Source organism: Triticum aestivum, chromosome 5D (genome assembly GCF_018294505.1).
Source record: "Triticum aestivum cultivar Chinese Spring chromosome 5D, IWGSC CS RefSeq v2.1, whole genome shotgun sequence".
Classification (NCBI taxonomy): domain Eukaryota; kingdom Viridiplantae; phylum Streptophyta; class Magnoliopsida; order Poales; family Poaceae; genus Triticum; species Triticum aestivum.
In genome coordinates, this window is record NC_057808.1 from 176,519,722 (window position 1) to 176,538,401 (window position 18,680).

General features: G+C 42.6%; 1 protein-coding gene and 1 long non-coding RNA gene across 8 annotated transcripts; one reads left to right on the forward strand and one right to left on the reverse strand.

Moving 5' to 3' along the window:
• The first annotated feature begins 7,246 nt into the window (after positions 1–7,246).
• Positions 7,247–10,573, forward strand: LOC123124523 (uncharacterized). Of its 4 annotated transcripts, XR_006461126.1 has the most exons (8): positions 7,247–7,399; positions 7,518–7,686; positions 7,774–7,812; positions 8,201–8,267; positions 8,636–8,988; positions 9,720–9,883; positions 9,961–10,152; positions 10,302–10,573. It is a non-coding gene; the product is annotated as an uncharacterized lncRNA (long non-coding RNA). The 4 variants fall into 4 exon arrangements; XR_006461124.1 differs by lacking the exon at positions 7,247–7,399 and having other exon boundaries at positions 7,424–7,686; XR_006461125.1 differs by lacking the exon at positions 7,247–7,399 and having other exon boundaries at positions 7,434–7,686; positions 9,948–10,152.
• A 1,827-nt stretch (positions 10,574–12,400) lies between these two features.
• On the reverse strand, positions 12,401–15,045 carry LOC123119995 (uncharacterized). Of its 4 annotated transcripts, none has more exons than XM_044539981.1 (5): positions 14,385–15,045; positions 14,140–14,227; positions 13,859–13,951; positions 13,687–13,755; positions 12,401–12,848 (listed from the first exon to the last, which is right to left on the reverse strand). In XM_044539981.1, the coding sequence occupies exons 1-4, from the start codon at positions 14,547–14,549 to the stop codon at positions 13,709–13,711; spliced, it is 393 nt and encodes a 130-aa protein (XP_044395916.1). In that variant the 5' UTR covers positions 14,550–15,045; the 3' UTR covers positions 12,401–12,848; positions 13,687–13,708. The 4 variants fall into 4 exon arrangements, with proteins under 4 accessions (XP_044395916.1, XP_044395915.1, XP_044395914.1 ...); XM_044539980.1 differs by having other exon boundaries at positions 12,401–12,886; XM_044539979.1 differs by lacking the exon at positions 12,401–12,848 and having other exon boundaries at positions 13,548–13,755; positions 14,385–15,043.
• Between the last annotated feature and the right edge of the window lie 3,635 nt (positions 15,046–18,680).

Below are 18,680 nucleotides of genomic sequence, written 5' to 3' on the forward strand. Positions count from 1 at the left end.
TCATATAAGATGTCCACTGTCAAGTAATCTGTTGTAACACCCACGATGCGGCTATATCTCCCACGTGTCGAGGCATGACTTAGAGGCATAACCGCATTGTAGGTTTTGTCGCAAGAATGGTCATCTTCACACAATCCCATGTATTGAATAAGAATGGGATAAAGAGAGTTGGCTTACAATCGCCACTTCACACAATACTTAAATTAAACATACATCATTCAGAGTACACATAGGCCGACTACGATCAAAGTCAAAAGAAAAGAAGATAACCCCAAATGCTAGATCCCCGATCGTCCCAACTGGGCTCCACTACTGATCGTCAGGAAACGAAACATAGTAACAACCACGTTCCTCGTGGAACTCCCACTTGAGCTCGGTTGCGTCACCTGCACTGGTATCATCGACACCTGCAACTGTTGGAAGTAACTGGTGAGTCACGAGGACTCAACAATCTCACACCCGCGAGATCAAGACTATTTAAGCTTATAGGTAGGAAAGGGTAGTGAGGTGGAGCTGCAGCAAGCACTAGCATATATGGTGGCTAACATACGCAAATAAGAGCGAGAAGAGAAGCAACGCAACGGTCGTGAAGCTAGAAGTGATCAAGAAGTGATCCTGAAACTACTTACGCACAACCATAACACAAGAACCGTGTTCACTTTCCGGACTCCGCCGAAAAGAGACCATCACGGCTACACACGCGGTTGATGTATTTTAATTAAGTCGAGTGTCAAGTTCTCTACAACCGGACATTAACAAATTCTCATCTGCCACATAACCACGGTCACGGCTTTTGAAAGATAATACCCTGCAGGGGTGTCCCAACTTAGCCCATTATAAGCTCTCACGGTCAACGAAGGATATTCCTTCTCCCGGGAAGACCCGATCAGTCTCGGAATCCCGGTTTACAAGACATTTTGACAATGGTAAAACAAGACCAGCAAGACCACCCGAATGTGCCGAAAAATCCCGATAGGAGCTGCACATATCTCGTTCTCGGGGCACACCGGATGAGCAGTCCGTACAACTAAAACCAGGCCTCAAGTTTCCCCGAGGTGGCGCTGCAAAGGGCTCTAGTTTGGACCAACACTCGGAGGAGCACTGGCCCGGGGGGTTAAAATAAAGATGACCCTTGAGTCTGCAGAACCCAAGGGAAAAAGGCTTAGGTGGCAAATGTTAAAACCAAGGTTGGGCCTTGCTGGAGGACTTTTATTCAAAGCGAACTGTCAAGGGGGTCCCATAAATCACCCAACCGCGTAAGGAACGCAAAATCAAGGAACATAACACCGGTATGACGGAAACTAGGGCGGCAAGAGTGGAACAAAACACCAGGCATAAGGCCGAGCCTTCCACCCTTTACCAAGTATATAGATGCATTAATTAAAATAAGATATATTGTGATATCCCAACAAAGTTCATGATATCCATGTTCCAATATGGAACAAACTTCATCTTCACCTGCAACTAGCAACGCTATAAGAGGGGCTGAGCAAAAGCGGTAACATAGCCAAACAACGGTTTGCTAGGAAGGGTGAAAAGGTTAGAGGCTGACATGGCAATTTGGGAGGCTTGATAAACAAGTGGTAGGTAGCGCAAGCATAGCGATAGAACGAACAACTAGCAAAGCAAAGATAGAAGTGATATCGAGGATAATGGTGATCTTGCCTGAACTCCTGCTAGGAAGAAGAACGAGTCCATGAAGAAGACAAGCGGACGTAGTCGAACGAATCCTCACACTCCGAAACGAAACCGAAGCTAACGAGACAAGCAAACCGGAAAGAAGCAAGCAACATGGTAAACAACCATCACATACACATGGCATGATGCACAAACAAGTATGATGCATGTCCGATTTAATGAGGCATGGCAAAATGCAACAAACAATACAACAAATTAAGTGGAGCTCAATATGCAACGAGTTGCATATTGACGAAACACCACATCAATTATTTAGTTCGCTCTCGTTTATGTACCCAACAAAGTTAAATGTTGTTAAACATGGCAAGAGGGTGAAGCATAAATAAACTAACTATTTAGGCAAGTTTAAATGAGGCCGGAACAACAAACAACAATTCCGGAAAATCCTCATGTGCATATTTTAGATTTGGTACTGTTCTGCCCTAAACACAATTTTAATGTTGTTAACCATCAAAATAAAGTGCACCATATTAAACTAGGAATTTTTCCACCCCATTTACATATAAAGTTTATTAAATTTGGAGCTACGGTTAATTAGTTATGAAATAAATCATTTTAGCGTGGCATGTGAGCAAATTTAATCAAACAGCAATTTAAACATTTAAAACATGGATGAAAGTGGCATATTATGAAACTAGATGAAATTCTAAGCACTTTTCATATATAAATCATTTTAATCCGATGCACCATTTGTGAGTTATTAAATGCATGATCTAGAGGGACTTTTTTGTAAAACAGCAGTCTCTGGATAATTAGGAAAATCGTCCAGAACTGGGGAAAACGTGTCGGGCCGGATCTGTTCTCACCACGGGCCTTGCCCAGCATTGTGGAGAGGTAGCAGGAGGGGCTCGCTGGGCTGGCGCGGTTGGCTCGGGATGGATCCCGAGGGAACCAGAGGCTGGCGGCGGGGAGGAGGATCCCTAGAAATTAGGGATTTGTCTGATGATTGCACTGCTATTTATAGTAGGTGGGTGTGGGTAGGGTTATCTCGTCCCTTCATTTGTAATCGGACAGACCAAAATAAATAGGTTAGGAAGTCCAATAAATAAAACGAAGATATTTTAGGGATACTTGGAGATGATCCGGACCCAACGGTGACAACTGTCTGGGTTGAGTTCGGGGAAGTTTCGGACACGCACGCAAAAGGGGGGCTAAGGCGGTCACAGACAAGAGGGAAGCAAAAACCCGATGGGACTCGGAACGGTCAACGAAAAAAAGGGGGAAGCGTGGCAACTACGAGCGGATGCAAGTTTTGAAAACATGACGGCAACGGAGTGCCGATGCAATGCGAATGATGCGATAATGAATGCAACAAACAAACGAAACACATGGAAGCCGTCTGGAGCGTCGGTCTCAGGGCGTTACATCTGTTCACATCATATTTCGTATTTCCGTGGCAACGCACGGGCATTCAACTAGTCATCATAAGTAGCAACTTTGTTCTCATCATAATCGATTGAAACCTCTTTCAAGATAGTGGAATCATTACTAAACTAGTTGACCCGTTGCGCCAAATGGCGCAGAGACCTGCTAAAACCATGTTGTCGATGAAAATGGTTTTATTTTTCAAGGGCATATTTGATATTGGTAGTAGAAAGCCCATGTGTGAATCCATGTTATATTGAAAATATGTTTATCACACTACGAAATCCTAGTTTGAAAGAAAAACATTTGTATAACATGTACAAACCAGCTAAGGAAGCATTGTTTTAGTTGAAAATATGGTTATTACCATGAGAAATCCAAGTTTGAAAAAAATACATATTTGTATAAGATGTGTAGACCGGTTAAGGATGTATTTTTTTAGCGGTGTTTGAACCAAACTTTTATTTTCCATGTGCATGAAAAGAAAAACCTCTTTGTGTTGTGCATACAGAGGCATAGGTATTTGAAAGGCCCATTGCTACCTAGCCCAGCCAACGAACAATGGTGTGTGTGAGCTGTTGCGCCAAATGGCGCAGAGGCCCACTGAATCCATGTACACATTGAAAAAAACATCAATGGTTTAGTTGGTTTTGTCATGTGCAAACACAAGTGGCAACAAATTGATCCCCCTTTAGTATAAAAATGGTGGCTTGTTGTCTATAATGAGATATAGATACACATTTTAATTTGGTAGTACAGATTCCCATTGCAGCCAAATTGAAAGTACACACATAAAACATGGCAGGCCAGGCTGAGAGTAACCATACTATACTATATATCATCAATCCAAGTTCTTGTGTGGTTGATTAATTGTCCTAGTCCTGCTCGCATAAGACTCTCCAAACTCCTTCTCATGTAGGAGAGACAAAAGGTGCTCAAGGAAAAAAGACCATAGAACATAAGACCGTAAGAGCCGACAAGAGATATAGGTAATCCTAAGCGGGATAGTAATAGGACAGCCACTGGTATAATTCTGTATAAAGATGGAAATCAAAATTGAAATACTCTTTCATTGCTTTTGACCCTGAACCATCTCAATATTTATGGAAAGAGATGGTGCTAAATATGCAAATACAGCAACATGTAAAGCTATTTGTTGTTTTAAAGGAAAACCAAACTGGCAGCGCCACCAACAGACTATAAGAAAGTGAAAGGTACATTCTTTATCAGTTGGCGCCTTCAAACCCTGCTGTTTCTGCTCGCAGACGCCCTACCCTTCTTGGCCTCCTGCGGTTCTACCCCGGCCCGACCCGGCCGCCGTCATGGACCCTAAGCGACAGGAGGTGGTCGGTCGTGATGACGACGAAGGTGGGATGGAGGTGTTGGCTGGGTTGACGAACGAGAGATAAGGGAATGGTGTGGCGGCTCTGTCACCAAGGATGGAGGGCGGAGGAAGGGGAGCAACGGGTGTGGATCGGGGATTCAGGGGGTAGGGTTTGTGGGGCGCCGCATAGGACGCCATGACGGGAAGCGGCATGGTAGCCCCCGCGCACGATGCATCAATCTCTACTCCTAATGTCTCAGTTGGTAGTCCGCGTTCCGGGTTTTATTTTCGTCCTTCCTATCACGGTTTATTTTCGTCCTCCCTCCCACCTCCCACGTAGTTCCCTCCACGCCAAAAAAATCGAACCAACCAATGTTACGAGGGAGCGATGTCTCCAGGTACTCCCCTCCACGCCAAAAAAATGGACGAAAATAAACCAACGAAAGAAAACCAGCGGAAAAAAACCCGTCTTGGACTGGCAACGTGCGAACGAGCGAGCGACGGGCGAAGCCTCCAGGTGCCCTCGAGCGACACCACACCAGATCCCCTCGCCGTTGCCCTCGCCCTCGCAGCCGCCGCCGATCCCCTCCCCCATCTTTCTCCCTCAAACGCTAACCCGTCTCCGCACCGCGACCGCCACCGCCCGTCGTGGCTGCCCCCGCCACCTCCCGCCGCGGCCGCCGCCCCAGCTCTAGCCGTGGCCATCACGCCCAGATCCAGCCGCTGCCCTGCGCGCCAACGACCCCTTCCCCCGCCGCCGCGCCACAGGTCCACTTCGCCATGAGCTCCAGCGCCGACCATCCCGCCGCTGCTCGTGATCCCCTCTTCCCTCAGCTCCACTTCACCGGAACCGTAAGTCCATATGAGTATGCGTAGCAGGTTCATCAGATCCTCCTGACATGTTCTTCCTTCTCCAAAAATATTTTCTTTTATGTTTAATTCTTCGTCATATGATCATTTCCTATTACCCCGGTGCCTTTCGCTTGAATTCTTGCTGATGTTGGCTGTAGCTTCAAACGGCTTCGCCTGCGTGCCTACGTAAATTTGTACTGAGCGATGCCATTTTGAAAGAAAAAAAACTGAATAAACTACAACCCATCAGATGAGAAAAGGCTGATTCTGCCAATTCAAGTTGGATGTCTGGCTAGGTGTCTTGTGCAGACTTGACATAGGCTATGTTGGACACTAGCAAGTGTTCCCAATCACATCTTAAAGAAATTCAAGTTCGATGCAGGAAATGTTTGCTCTTTCAAAATCAATGTATTTGTGAGTACCAAGCTGAATAAGGTTTATTATGCATGCTGAATAAGGTACTGAAATGATCTGAATTTCAAACTCTCTTTTCTTTGCTTGCTTGGTAGTACAGTCTGCAGTACATAACACATCTCATTTCTTCTGTTATAGTTACATTTTTCAGAAGCTTGAGGTTCTAAGGGCTGCTTTATAAAAGCTTTGTACCAAATTTACTGAATTAGAAATAACAGTTGATAGAGCTGGTATGTTAATCTCATAGCCCTGGCGTTGAACATTTTCTGCTTTTGTCCTGTATATGCACACTTACCTTCCTGCAACTGTATGTACATCCTCTGTAAGGAAATATAGGAGCGTTTAGAATACTAAAGTAGTGATCTAAATGCTCTTATATTTCTTTACAGAGGGATTATTAACTAGCCAATTGCTTTCATTTAATTATCATTATTCTGGAACATGTTGCTCACTTGATATTAAACATTTTAATTAGAATAAGCTATCCAAGGAGGTTTTATTAGGAAAATTTAGTTTATGTGACTTTTTTTTATTTGAACAAGCATACGCATCTCCATTTTTCATTTTTAGTTTTTTATTTGTATAGTTGGAACATTAGTTTGATGTGAGTTTCAGCTACCTGCTTGTTATTGAAACTGCAAGAACTCGCTAGCTTTTGTCAAAAGAAATGGAATGTGATGGAAGTAAAAGAAGATAAGGTGTTTTTGTTGATCCTTGTGTTTGATTTTAGGGTGTGTGTGTGTGCCTAATCACTGTAAATAGTAAATACTCTACAGTTATGACAGCGAAATCCTTGTGAATATGGACAGATGGAGATGTATGAACGGGCAATTTTTGCAGTTAATTATTGTCAGTTTGCGATTTCAAAATACAATGACCCAGATGTCATCAGAAGATAGCAATTGAATACCGAGACTATTCTGATGAAGTTTTTTTAATATATTTTTATAGTGTCTTGACTTTTGTTAACTACCGCATTTTAGGCTGTATGTGTATAGGAATACATACATGGCAAGAAGGGATTATACAATACCTAGGACCTGAGCAGGAATGCTTGATGAGATGCTTTATAATATTTTAGCACTGTTTTTGGGCAGTCCTTGTGGTAGGAAAGTGATCCATTCTTCAAAAACTCATCTACTACTACTCACCTTGTATAATTTTTTATTCTGCTGCATATTTGGTTTTATCATAAAATGAATGGATTATTCTGAAATACAGTGTAACGCCCCCCCTATCAAAGATTATTATTTGAGCATTTATTTATTATTATTCTTTTGCCTCTTGCTATTGCTTGCTAAAGGCACATGCATACACGAATCTTTCCTCGTGCCATTGTTTCTTCTGCAAGCACCTAGCAGTGTAATTTCATGAATTAAGTAAGATTCTGCTATTTGGCCCAAAGAATTATCTGATGATACATTTCCCCTTTCCTTGCTATAGTTCCTTTCAGTCAGCTAAATGTCAATATGTTGGATGATGTTGTGGAGAGGGCCACCGAGAGGGAGTTTGCATTGCCAAAGTCGAAGGTGGCCATTGCCTTGACCTGCCTGGACCTCTTGACCTTTAACAACGCTCAAACAGGATACACATGTTGGAGGAGGAGACCACAAGCTAATTGTAAGCATCAACTATTTGTTAGCTATCAATCTTGTCCTTTGAGCATATATACTTTATTTCTTAAACCATTATGCATGAGCTTTTTAGGATGATTTGGATGAGTGGATCAGAGGACAACATGAGCAGGTATTTCCATTTGATCATACCCAAAATGATAATGTATACACTAACTTAAGATGATGGCTCTTCTACTCTGCTAACATAACATGCATGTGCTTGTGTGGAGTGCCTACAAAATTAATAGCTCAAGTCTCTCAACACGCGGATGGATGATGTTGTGGAGAGGGCCATCGAGAGGGGGTTTGCATTGCCAAAGTTGAAGGTGGCCATCGCCTTGACCTGCCTGGACCTCCTGACCTTTCACAACGCTCAAACAGGAAACACATGTTGGAGGAGGAGACCACAAGCTAATTGTAAGCATAAACTATTTGTTAGCTATCAATCTCGTCCTTTGAGCATATATACTTTATTTCTTAAACCATTATGCATGAGCTTTGTAGGATGATTTGGATGAGTGGATCAGAGGACGACATGAGCAGGTATTTCCATTTGATCATACCCAAAATGATAATGTATACCCTAACTTAAGATGATGGCTCTTCTACTCTGCTAACATAACATCAATGTGCTTGTGTGGAGTGCGTGCAAAATTAATATCTCAAGTCTCTCAACACGCGGATGTGGAGAGGGTTCTCCTAGCGGTCATTGCAACTGTGATATGCATTTCCTTGCTCTCGGCTCTGATCAAGTTTGTAGCGTCTGGGATGCATATGAAAATCCACACGTGCGATTTGGTTGTTATATTTTTTCCACACTGGTTTCTAGAGATGTTCAAGTTATCTCATATACTATATCGAATTATAATGGATAAGTTAGTGTACATACTGATTTGAAGATCCTTTTGCTGTCATACACATATTACTGTAGGACCATAGCGGACCATTGCAATGCGGCAAATCAAATTTCAATACTCAACACTCTTCTATGTGGATTAGTAAGTTGTTTATCTACTTTCACTTTTAAATTGTTTGTTGAAGACACTTGATTCACTTTGTGCCTGTTACTTTAATCTTGCTAAGTGCATACAGAAAAAATTCTACTTGCCCCTTGTCATGCACAAAATCGAATAAACCTTGCAAATTAGTTTACGCGAATCTGGTCCTGTAGTTAAATATTATTTGGTCTATGAAATGAGATGAAGTTTGTCCCTAGAATATATAATGGACTGAAAACAAAACCCAAGATGTGGCAATTCAAACACCCAAAAGAAATTACTTGCATACCTTGTTGAGATGATCTTTTTAAAGTTTCTGCGTTTATCTTTGGTATCGTTAGTATCTTCAGCCACAATACGACCTGCAGGAAGACCACAGGTGGAGTGTGCTTGGACGGCAGCTTGGCCGCCAGCTACACGCCCTTCTAGGCGGCCAGGCAGAGATTCTTTGCCTCGGCAACCGCCTTGGCCTAGAGCCATGCCAGGTCGTCGTCGCCGAGGATGGACGCCAGCAACAACATCGATCTCTGATACCGACGAAGTTGGTTGTGGGGCGGGACCATGGCGGGGTGGCGCGAGGCCATGGTGGGGAGAGGACATGGGCACGAGGCTGTGGAGGCTGACGGGAGAGGAGGTCGGCAGAGCAACGCCATGGTGGGGACAAGCGGCTTGTGTGATCGGCTGCTGTGTAGTGAGGGGGCTACCTGTACGGTGAGAAGCGGTACGGTGAGGTACCTGTACATATAGGAGTGGCTACCTGTACGTTGAGAGCAGTCCTAAATACGCCCAACAAGTGATCTAGACGTACCACATGGCACATGTGGCCAACTATCCATGGCACATGTGACCAACTATCCAAGTTAAGTTGATGATGAGTATTTGATGAAAGTGATCTAGACATGAGCCCGTGTACATAAGATCTAGATATATGGAAATCTCACAAATTCGGAGAAACCATCTAGCGTACTTCTCAATTTTGGTATTGGTGGTGCCATTGTTATTCGAGATTATTTTGATGTTAATTTTTTGTCTTTTGAATTTAAAATACTTGAATCATGATCTGGGTGCTTCTTCTTGATCTGGTCGGTGAGTGAGGATGTAAGAAACAGGGACATAGATGCACATTGGGGTTAGAATTTAGGGAGATAGAAACCATCTAAAGTCTCTCTGCCCTAAAATAAATCTGAACCCTTATAATGAAACTTGATGCCCGTGCAGATGAATCAGAATATTTAATTATCTTATAACTATGCATATGGTGATGGAGCAGCTATTTGGGCAGATCTCCTGCTGTTCTAGCAAAGTTTGGTTTAGTATTTTGTTTTTCTTTACGAAAGATCAAGTAATCTGATATCAAGCTCCTTCTTTTACAGTAATCGAATTTTGAGTTTGCAATGATTGTTCCTGCCTAATTGGCAATATATATTCACAACAAATTATTTTTGTTGTCAGACGAAGGGCATGACGGATGGCACCAGCGGAAAGGTGAGCGCCAGTGGAGATAAGCGAGAAAAGGAGTAGCGCGAGGCAGTAGGCAGCCTTGAAGAGGATGAGAGGGCCCGCTGCTGGGGGTGGTCCTAGGGATTTTTGAATCAACGAGAGCAGTGTCGGCCCAGGTATCTTCTTCCATCTCTGGATCCTAAACTATATATCTCTCTAATCTGCATTGACACGCGGTAGTGCCGGGTACAAGTGTGTGGCTGCTCCAGTGCTACCGCATGCCCCAGTACCGCCCAAACGTGGTTGCAGGTGGACGTGGGCACCGTGGCCGCCACCAAGGATGTAGGGGTCCCGCCACAATCGGCGAGGACGCGGTAGGCGTGTCGAAATTGTCAAAGACACAGGAGCCGTACTGCGGCCTTGGTGTTTTTCCTAATTTCTTTAGGTATGTGAGGTCGATTTAATATTCACATATATGCTGAAATTCAGACACCGAAGAACCAGCAGTGGAGTTATATGAAATTTCTTGCGAGAGCTACACCATTCTTTTTAGTACTGACTAATTCTCATGAGTACCAGTGGTGAAATTTTCAGGCCTAAATACTGGATGAGATTCTCATTGCTGGCATTCTTCATGAACCTACCAAGGAGAACATTTCAATACTAATTGCAGCACATGTTTTCTCACCACCGGCTAGCAAGAAGAGAGTATGATTTTCTAATATTCAGTGTTGTAAGCTTGATTCACGAGGAGCTTCTCAATGTTGTACATGTTGTTTGTGAGTAACAGAAATAAATCATTTCCTGGAATTATACGCTATATTTTCTATGGGAATTCGTTGACACAGTTCCTTACAACACTGAGAATCTTCGAAATGGGCAAACCGCTCTATGTAATTCTATCATCCATTCTGATTTTGAGACAAGTATATCATTTATCTTTTTCCTTCTAGCAAGGTACCATATACATGTTTTGAAATTCTCCTTTGCCTTCCAGATCAACCAAATAGGCATCTTTTTAACAAATGGAGGGAATTCATTTGTCAATATAAATAGATTTGTCACAGGGGATCTTATCTTATTTCTTCAGTATAAGCAAATGAACAGTGCGATGAAGTTAACAGCTCTCTATCCTTATTCCTCTTATTCATTGTGTATTTCCCCGTTTTATACATGTAACAATGATGAATGATGATGAACTTAGACTTGGTGTAAGGAGAGTCATTCTGTTTCCTTGAACAAAACAGCCCTCTATCTTTATCTATCCTAAAAGCTTTCAGACGATACTCACACCATATGATTCATTGAAGCATAGAAGTACTTTTTCACATCTGTTACAATCCAATATTTGTTAGTTAATCATATTCTTTATATCCGCAAGTAGTATAAAGTTGCCCCAAAATTGGTAATATGATTTTGGATTATACATTATATGCCGACAAGGAGATTAATGCTGCCCAATAAACTAGCAGTATGAAATAACCCTGCATATATTTATTGATTTTTAATTTGAGCCTTCCAATTCAACTAAAAAATTTATTCGTACAATATTTACTGACTTTTACCTCTTGTTTTGCAGGCTATCTGGAATGATTGCATGTATTAATGAAGTAGTCCACCTTAGGTGGATTGGCTCAAAATGGAGAAGCATGATTGTATTAAGCATTTAAGCTCTAAGCAATTTAGAATGTCAATGTCTTGGGGCTCCCTTGCAATATTTTGGGGCTCCCTTGCAATATTTCAGAGAACTATATTTTTTCAGACATTTTATATTGCCTCACGATGTTTGGGGATCTGATTATGTATTGTTTCTCTATATATCTATCCATCTCTCTATTTTAGTTACTAATAGAATAATGAACAATTGATAGAACTAATCTTATAGACTTGTTTTCTCCTCAATCCGACTGTATTTTCCAAGTTTTGTGCTAAAACGGGAAAAAACATATGTTTTAAACTTGCGACAACATATTCTCTGTGCAAATTTTAGCCTTGTTGTTCACAATTAATGCTGCCTGTGATTCACACTTATATTTGAACTTAAAGTCTGAGTGTATACCGAATTAGGCTTTCCCTTCGATCGGTTTATGTCAGAGTTCACACTACAACACACATTTCTTTTTGACTCTTCTGTGAGTTACTATTGAACCGATACACCAAATCAGGCGTTACACCGCTCAAACAAACTAGAAAAGAATCGTCAATGGATTTATCACAATATTATAAAAATACAAATAAATGTATACATAATTTTTTAACAATAAATGTTATCAAAGATTGATGTATTTACCTCTCCCAAGATAGTAACATGTTCTAGAAGATGTGTTTTGTTGCAGTAGTACCTAAATGGTGAATTGCATGTTCTAGAATATAGGCTTTTGCATATTGCAATCAAGTTCTTTTTTTATGGAATTGAGTTTCTGGTTGTAACTTGTTCAAACATTTGTTTAAAGGGAACAAAATACTCCATGTGTTTGTCTTCAATTAATGGATAATAATAATACACTTGCTTTTGTGAGATGGTATCTTAAGCATAAATAATAAAGGCATTCAAGTGTTATTATCATTTGTAATGCAGAGCACAATAAAGAGTTCAATGTTTTTGTAGCCCCTTCTTTATTTTGTGAATCAGATATGATAGGTCTTTCTATTATACGGTCGATTTTTTATCGAAATACATTGCAAGTGAAGGGGATTTTAAATCATTTTTGTGTGTTATTGGCTATCTTTTCTGTCCATGTTAAATTCGACATGCAACCAGTACAAATTTTACAAAGCCCGTGGCAGCGCACGGGCTGTCAACTAGTCAGGTCAGAGCGACGGAGTCAGCCAGGGACCCCATGCGCACGATGCATCGGTCAGCCCAACATCTCTCTCCAAACGGGACGAGACCAACAACACACACATGAAAACAAGCCGGTGACAGACGAGCCGAACCAGCTAGAAACAGAGCCCACCTGCAGCGGCAGGGAACAAACGCACGCAGCTGAGGCACCCGTCCACAGCCTGCCGCACGCTCCTGCAGACAGCGCGATGTGCACGCGGCGCCCAGGGAGAGGGCGCACCCGCACCTAGAATCAGTTGACTCAGCCAACATTCACGCTGCAAGAGCGCACTCAGCCAACATCCCCCTCACCAAGTCTGCTAAAAATCGATCAGGTAGAACATAACACCAGCTCCTGATATGTCAAGAAGTACCGATAAAGCCATAATAGTTGAAGATTAAATAAGCTCCACATACTACTCATGTAAACCAGAATGGAAACCACCATATACATCTTATATGCATCAATATATACTCGTTAAAAAAATAGAGAACACTTTATGCACATCCACATATACTTACAGAAAATAGAGGATGTTTAATTGCTCATCTACTATCTGTATGCATCCACACACTCACTCAAAATTTCATTTTTCGAATTTGCTAGCCTGCTAATTGCATTGGGACAAATTTGTAGAAGAAGCTAATCACAATTAATTTAACCTCACCATCCAAAGAACCAATCTGGGAGATAAACCAATGACTGAGGAGGTAGCAATTGGGATGGGTGATAATAATCTTGGGAAGGGAAAAATTAAAAACAAGGAAAAGGAACAGATCACCAGAAGCCACCGCCTGATGAGAGAAGGCGGATATACATCTCACCAGAATGTAGGCCTACACTACAGAGTGGCTAGCATGGACTGCAACTAAACTGATGAATCGAGTTACAAAGGTCCAGCATCTCCTGATACCCTATGAACACCAGATTATTATGTTCTAATAAAGCAAACATGGGAACACAGTCAATTTGTTAGGTATCACACATATACAATGTCAACCAGCACTGGACAACCTTATAATCAGAGAACAAGGCCTGTCTCTACATTTTAACAGGAATATCGTGTGTTCATTTACATCACAACAATTTGGGGGCCTGAAATATCACAACAAACAAATATCAAACACATAGGTGGCAGTGCCATCTACTCATACCTGATGTTCTTTAGCTATACTATCATAAGGCACCTCTATCCAGTTCAGTAATCGTTGTAGGCGCTCTACCTACAATAGAAAATGCCCCCAAAACTTAGCGGTATAACAACAAACAACTTTATATAACAACCTAGCTGTATACCAACGAACAAGAGAGGAAGTGGAGGCAAACCTGAACCATCTCGAGCTCCTTGCTCCTGCTGCTCTGTCGACCGCAGCAGCCGCTCCGCTGACCCCTGCTGCTTGCGGCCTCTCCATATACACTCTGAAAATAAATCATCTCAGATAGGTAACGGTGTCATTTCAAATTCTGAAACTAATATCATAGCTTTGTAAACGGTTCATCTCAATAAGCAAGTAGGACTCAACTAAGTACATAATTTAAGCCAATACAACATATCAAAGCATCAAAGCATAAGTATAAGAAATAAAAGGAGAGAGGAGGGAAGATACCACCACAGGAACCAAATCGAAGCACCATACTCCCAAGAACCGCCTGGCTGCAGCAAGGCCATATTGTCATGGCGCAGATCAGATATTCCTGGTCACACCACACCACGTGCACTACTAGATCAATCTTGAGTCCGAAACGCCCTCTAAAAACTATAAGAAAAAATTACAGGTTACCATGGAAGTTGAGGAAAGGACGAAGACAAATAGCAAGTGTGTAAGAAAATCTTGAATCTGTAAATTCATGCCTGAGAGAATGTATTGAACATTAGCTCTGTACATTCACCAAGATACATGCCGCAGGCGCCCGAATCGTTGACGTACGCCGACGCTTGGCTTCCTTTCATTGCGCTCACCAGCGCTCGCTTTTGCCCAGTTGGCGAGCCTGCCCCAACCGCCGACCCTGCCCACATCTGCCGCTCCTTCAAACCCTGCTGCTTCCGCCAGCAGCCGCCGTGCCCTTCATGGCCTCCTGCGGTTCTGTCCCGGTCCGACCCGACCGCCGTCGTGCACCGACGGGAGGTGGTCGACCGTGGTGACGACCAACCCCAGCTCGCCCCCGGCGTCGTAGAGGGAGAAGGTGCCAGCGCCCTGGAACTGAACCCTCAGATCGGGGCCCGGAGTAGCCCCTCCCGCTTCGGTCGTCTCGCACCCGAGCGCCGCCACCTGAGCGTCTCCGCCACCGCTGCTCCTCTCGCGCGACGGCCGACGCAGAGATCGGGAAGGGGTAGGAAGCTAGAAGAGAGAGGAGGAGACGAGTGGGTGTGGCGGTGGCAGGGATCTGGGAAGGAGGAGGGAGGCGGAAGAGAGGAATGGGCGCGACGGTTGTAGGAGGGAGGAGGGAGGAGTGCGTGGATGTGGGTCGGGGGCTAGGGTTGGATGGGCTCTTCCCTCCAGACGCAGGCAAACCAGGCAATGCGCGACGTGCGAGGAAAGGTTCACCGGACCGAAAATGACCCAGCCAATGCAAGCGTGAGACGAGCCCACTTGTCATTGGGCAGTAAAATGACTGCGAGGTGAAAATTGATTTAACTGCAAGTGAAAATCCAACGGTTCAACTGAGTTGGAGGGACAGATCGGACGGCCAGCGAGGACCCAATCGGGGAAGCTCCGTGGAGGCAAGTTGGCTAGCATCTTTATAGGTTTAAATAAAGTCATGACCTCTCCAAATGCATTTTCATAATTATCACAATAAAATTCAACATCCTCCAAAATAGTGAGATAATTACTTCTTAAAGTTGACACTCTTCCAAACACACTTTCATCAATATAATCATCATAAGTAGGAGGCATGCTATCATTATAATAAATTTGCTCATCAAAACTTGGGAGACTAAAAATATCATCTTCATTAAACATAGCACCCCAAGCTTGGGGCAAACATTAATTGCAGCAAATATATTCTCAAACATGTCATTCTCATCAAACATAGCATCCCCAAGCTTGGGCATTTTCATATCATAAGCATAATCACTCTCATCATTAATAGTATGGATAGCACCAATAGTATAACAATTATCATCATCACAATGAGTAATAGGAGCAACATCATTAGGGAGGGATACCTTTCTACCTTTGCTTCTCCGTCTTTTTTTTTTCTTCTCCACATCATGTGTGGGTTCAATCCTTTTTTTGGAGCTCCTTATTAATGAGATTGGTTGAATAGAAGGCTCCTCCTCGTTACCTGATTCATCATAAAAAATAATAGGAGAATATTGTGAGGTCTCTTCCCTTTCGTTAGTATTCTCTTCATCTTCTATTTGTTTTCTTTTCTTTATGTAATTGGCAATATAAGGATTTTCAATGCAATTCACCGCACAATATATATAAATTTCTTCTAGATCAATATCGGGGAATTTCTCAAGGTTATATTTCTGAATGTGTTTAGTTTGACGTTTCATTTCTTCATAACCCAAAAGCAAACTAAGTTCATTATGATGTGCAAGGAAAATCAAGTCATCACAATTTTTGGACACGATTCGATCATGAAACAATTTGCATTTGATATTTAAATGACCATGCTCGTTGCAAAGTTCACAAGTATGGCGAAGATATTTTAAAATTTCAGCACTAACATCTAGCCTCTTTTGCAACCATTTAGTTTCCAAATACTTATGCCTCTTGCAAAATCTATCTTCCCTGTTTGGTATGTACTTGCAAACTCTATGCACTCCACAAAAATCGACATGCTTATACGAGATATTTTCATCATGACTAGTGCAATCATCATTAGTACTATGGATATTCAAAGAGTTCATACTAACAACATTGCAATCATGCTCACCATTCAAAGATTTAGTGCCAAACATTTTATAGACTTCTTCTTCTAGCATTTGAGCACAATTTTCCTTTCCATCATTCTCACGAAAGATATTAAAAAGATGAAGCGTATGAGGCAAACTCAATTCCATTTTTTTGTAGTTTCTTTTATAGACTAAACTAGTGATAAAACAAGAAACAAAAAGATTCGATTGCAAGATCTAAAGATATACCTTCAAGCACTCACCTCCCCGGCAACGGCGCCAGAAAAGAGTTTAATGTCTACTACACAACCTTCTTTTTTGTAGACGTTGTTGGGCCTCCAAGTGCAGAGGTTAGTAGGACAGTAGCAAATTTCCCTCAAGTGGATGACCTAAGGTTTATCAATCCGTGGGAGGCGTAGGATGAAGATGGTCTCTCTCAAACAACCCTGCAACCAAATAACAAAGAGTCTCTTGTGTCCCCAACACACCCAATACAATGGTAAATTGTATAGGTGCACTAGTTCGGCGAAGAGACGGTGATACAAGTGCAATATGGATTATAGATATGGGTATTTTTAATCTGAAAATATAAAAACAACAAGGTAGCAAGTGGTAAAAGTGAGCATAAACGGTATTGCAATGCTAGGAAACAAGGCCTAGGGTTCATACTTTCACTAGTGCAAGTTCTCTCAACAATAATAACATAATTGGATCATATAACAATCCCTCAACATGCAACAAAGAGTCACTCCAAAGTCACTAATAGCGGAGAACAAACAGAGGTTATGGTAGGGTACGAAACCACCTCAAAGTTATCCTTTCTGATCGATCTATTCAAGAGTCCGTAGTAAAATAACACGAAGTTATTCTTTCCGTTCGATCTATCATAGAGTTCGTACTAGAATAACACCTTAAGACACAAATCAACCAAAACCCTAATGTCACCTAGATACTCCAATGTCACACAAGTATCCACGGGTACGATTATACGATATGCATCACACAATCTCAGATTCATCTATTCAACCAACACAAAGAACTTCAAAGAGTGCCCCAAAGTTTCTACCGGAGAGTCAAGACGAAAACGTGTGCCAACCCCTATGCATAAGTTCACAAGGTCACTGAACCCGCAAGTTGATCACCAAAACATACATCAAGTAGATCACGTGAATATCCCATTGTCACCACAGATAAGCACATGCAAGACATACATCAAGTGTTCGCAAATCCTTAAAGACTCAATCCGATAAGATAACTTCAAAGGGAAAACTCAATCCATTACAAGAGAATAGAGGGGGAGAAACATCATAAGATCCAACTATAATAGCAAAGCTCGCGATACATCAAGATCGTGCCAAATCAAGAACACGAGAGAGAGAGATCAAACACATAGCTACTGGTACATACCCTCAGCGCCGAGGGTGAACTACTCCCTCCTCGTCATGGAGAGCGCCGGGATGATGAAGATGGCCACCGGTGAGGGATCCCCCCTCCGGCAGGGTGCCGGAACAGGGTCCCGATTGGTTTTTGGTGGCTACAAAGGCTTGCGGCGGTGGAACTCCCGATCTATTCTGTCCTCCGATGTTTTTAGGGTATATGGATATATATATAGGCGAAAGAAGTCGGTCAGGGGAGCCACGAGGGGCCCACGAGGGTGGGGGGCGCGCCCAGGGGCAGGCGCGCCTCCCTGCCTCGTGGCCACCTCGAAGCTTCCTTGACTTCAACTCCAAGTCTCGTGGATCACGTTCGTTCCAAAAATCACGCTTCCGAAGGTTCATTCAGTTTGGACTCCGTTTGATATTCCTTTTCTACGAAACACTGAAAACAAGGGGAAAAACAAAAACTGGCACTGGGCTCTGGGTTAATAGGTTAGTCCCAAAAATAATATAAAAGTGTTTAATAAAGCCCATAAACATCCAAAACAGATAATATAATAGCATGAATACTTCATAAATTATAGATACGTTGGAGACGTATCACCGACCACAAAACGGATTATCTCATAATCCTTGTCGCATGGCCATGCTTATCCCGGTCGGATCACACGAGGGGCCTAGAGTACATCTCTCCTGGTCAGAGGGGCAAATTCCATCTTGCTCAACCATGTCTCGCAGCATGGGTCTGGACAAGCCCAAAACCTACCTTTGTAACTACCCAGTCATGGAGTAGCGTTTGGTCGGCCCAAAGCAGGTCTGTCACCATCCCGAGTACATGCGCCAGCTCAAGTTTTAGGACATAGAATGTATGTTGTACCAGAGACTCACATATGACATATCGCTGCATCTCAAAGTTGGGTCTATC

What these genes read in the sequence shown, in the direction of transcription:
- LOC123119995 (XM_044539981.1), bottom strand. Translation starts at nt 14,549, where the DNA reads ATGTGGGCAGGGTCGGCGGTTGGGGCAGGCTCGCCAACTGGGCAAAAG. An exon ending in TGTTCAATACATTCTCTCAG is followed by an intron (nt 14,228 to 14,384) that starts GCATGAATTTAC and finishes TGGTGTGACCAG; the next exon opens with GAATATCTGATCTGCGCCAT. An exon ending in AGGAGCTCGAGATGGTTCAG is followed by an intron (nt 13,756 to 13,858) that starts GTTTGCCTCCAC and finishes TTTCTATTGTAG; the next exon opens with GTAGAGCGCCTACAACGATT.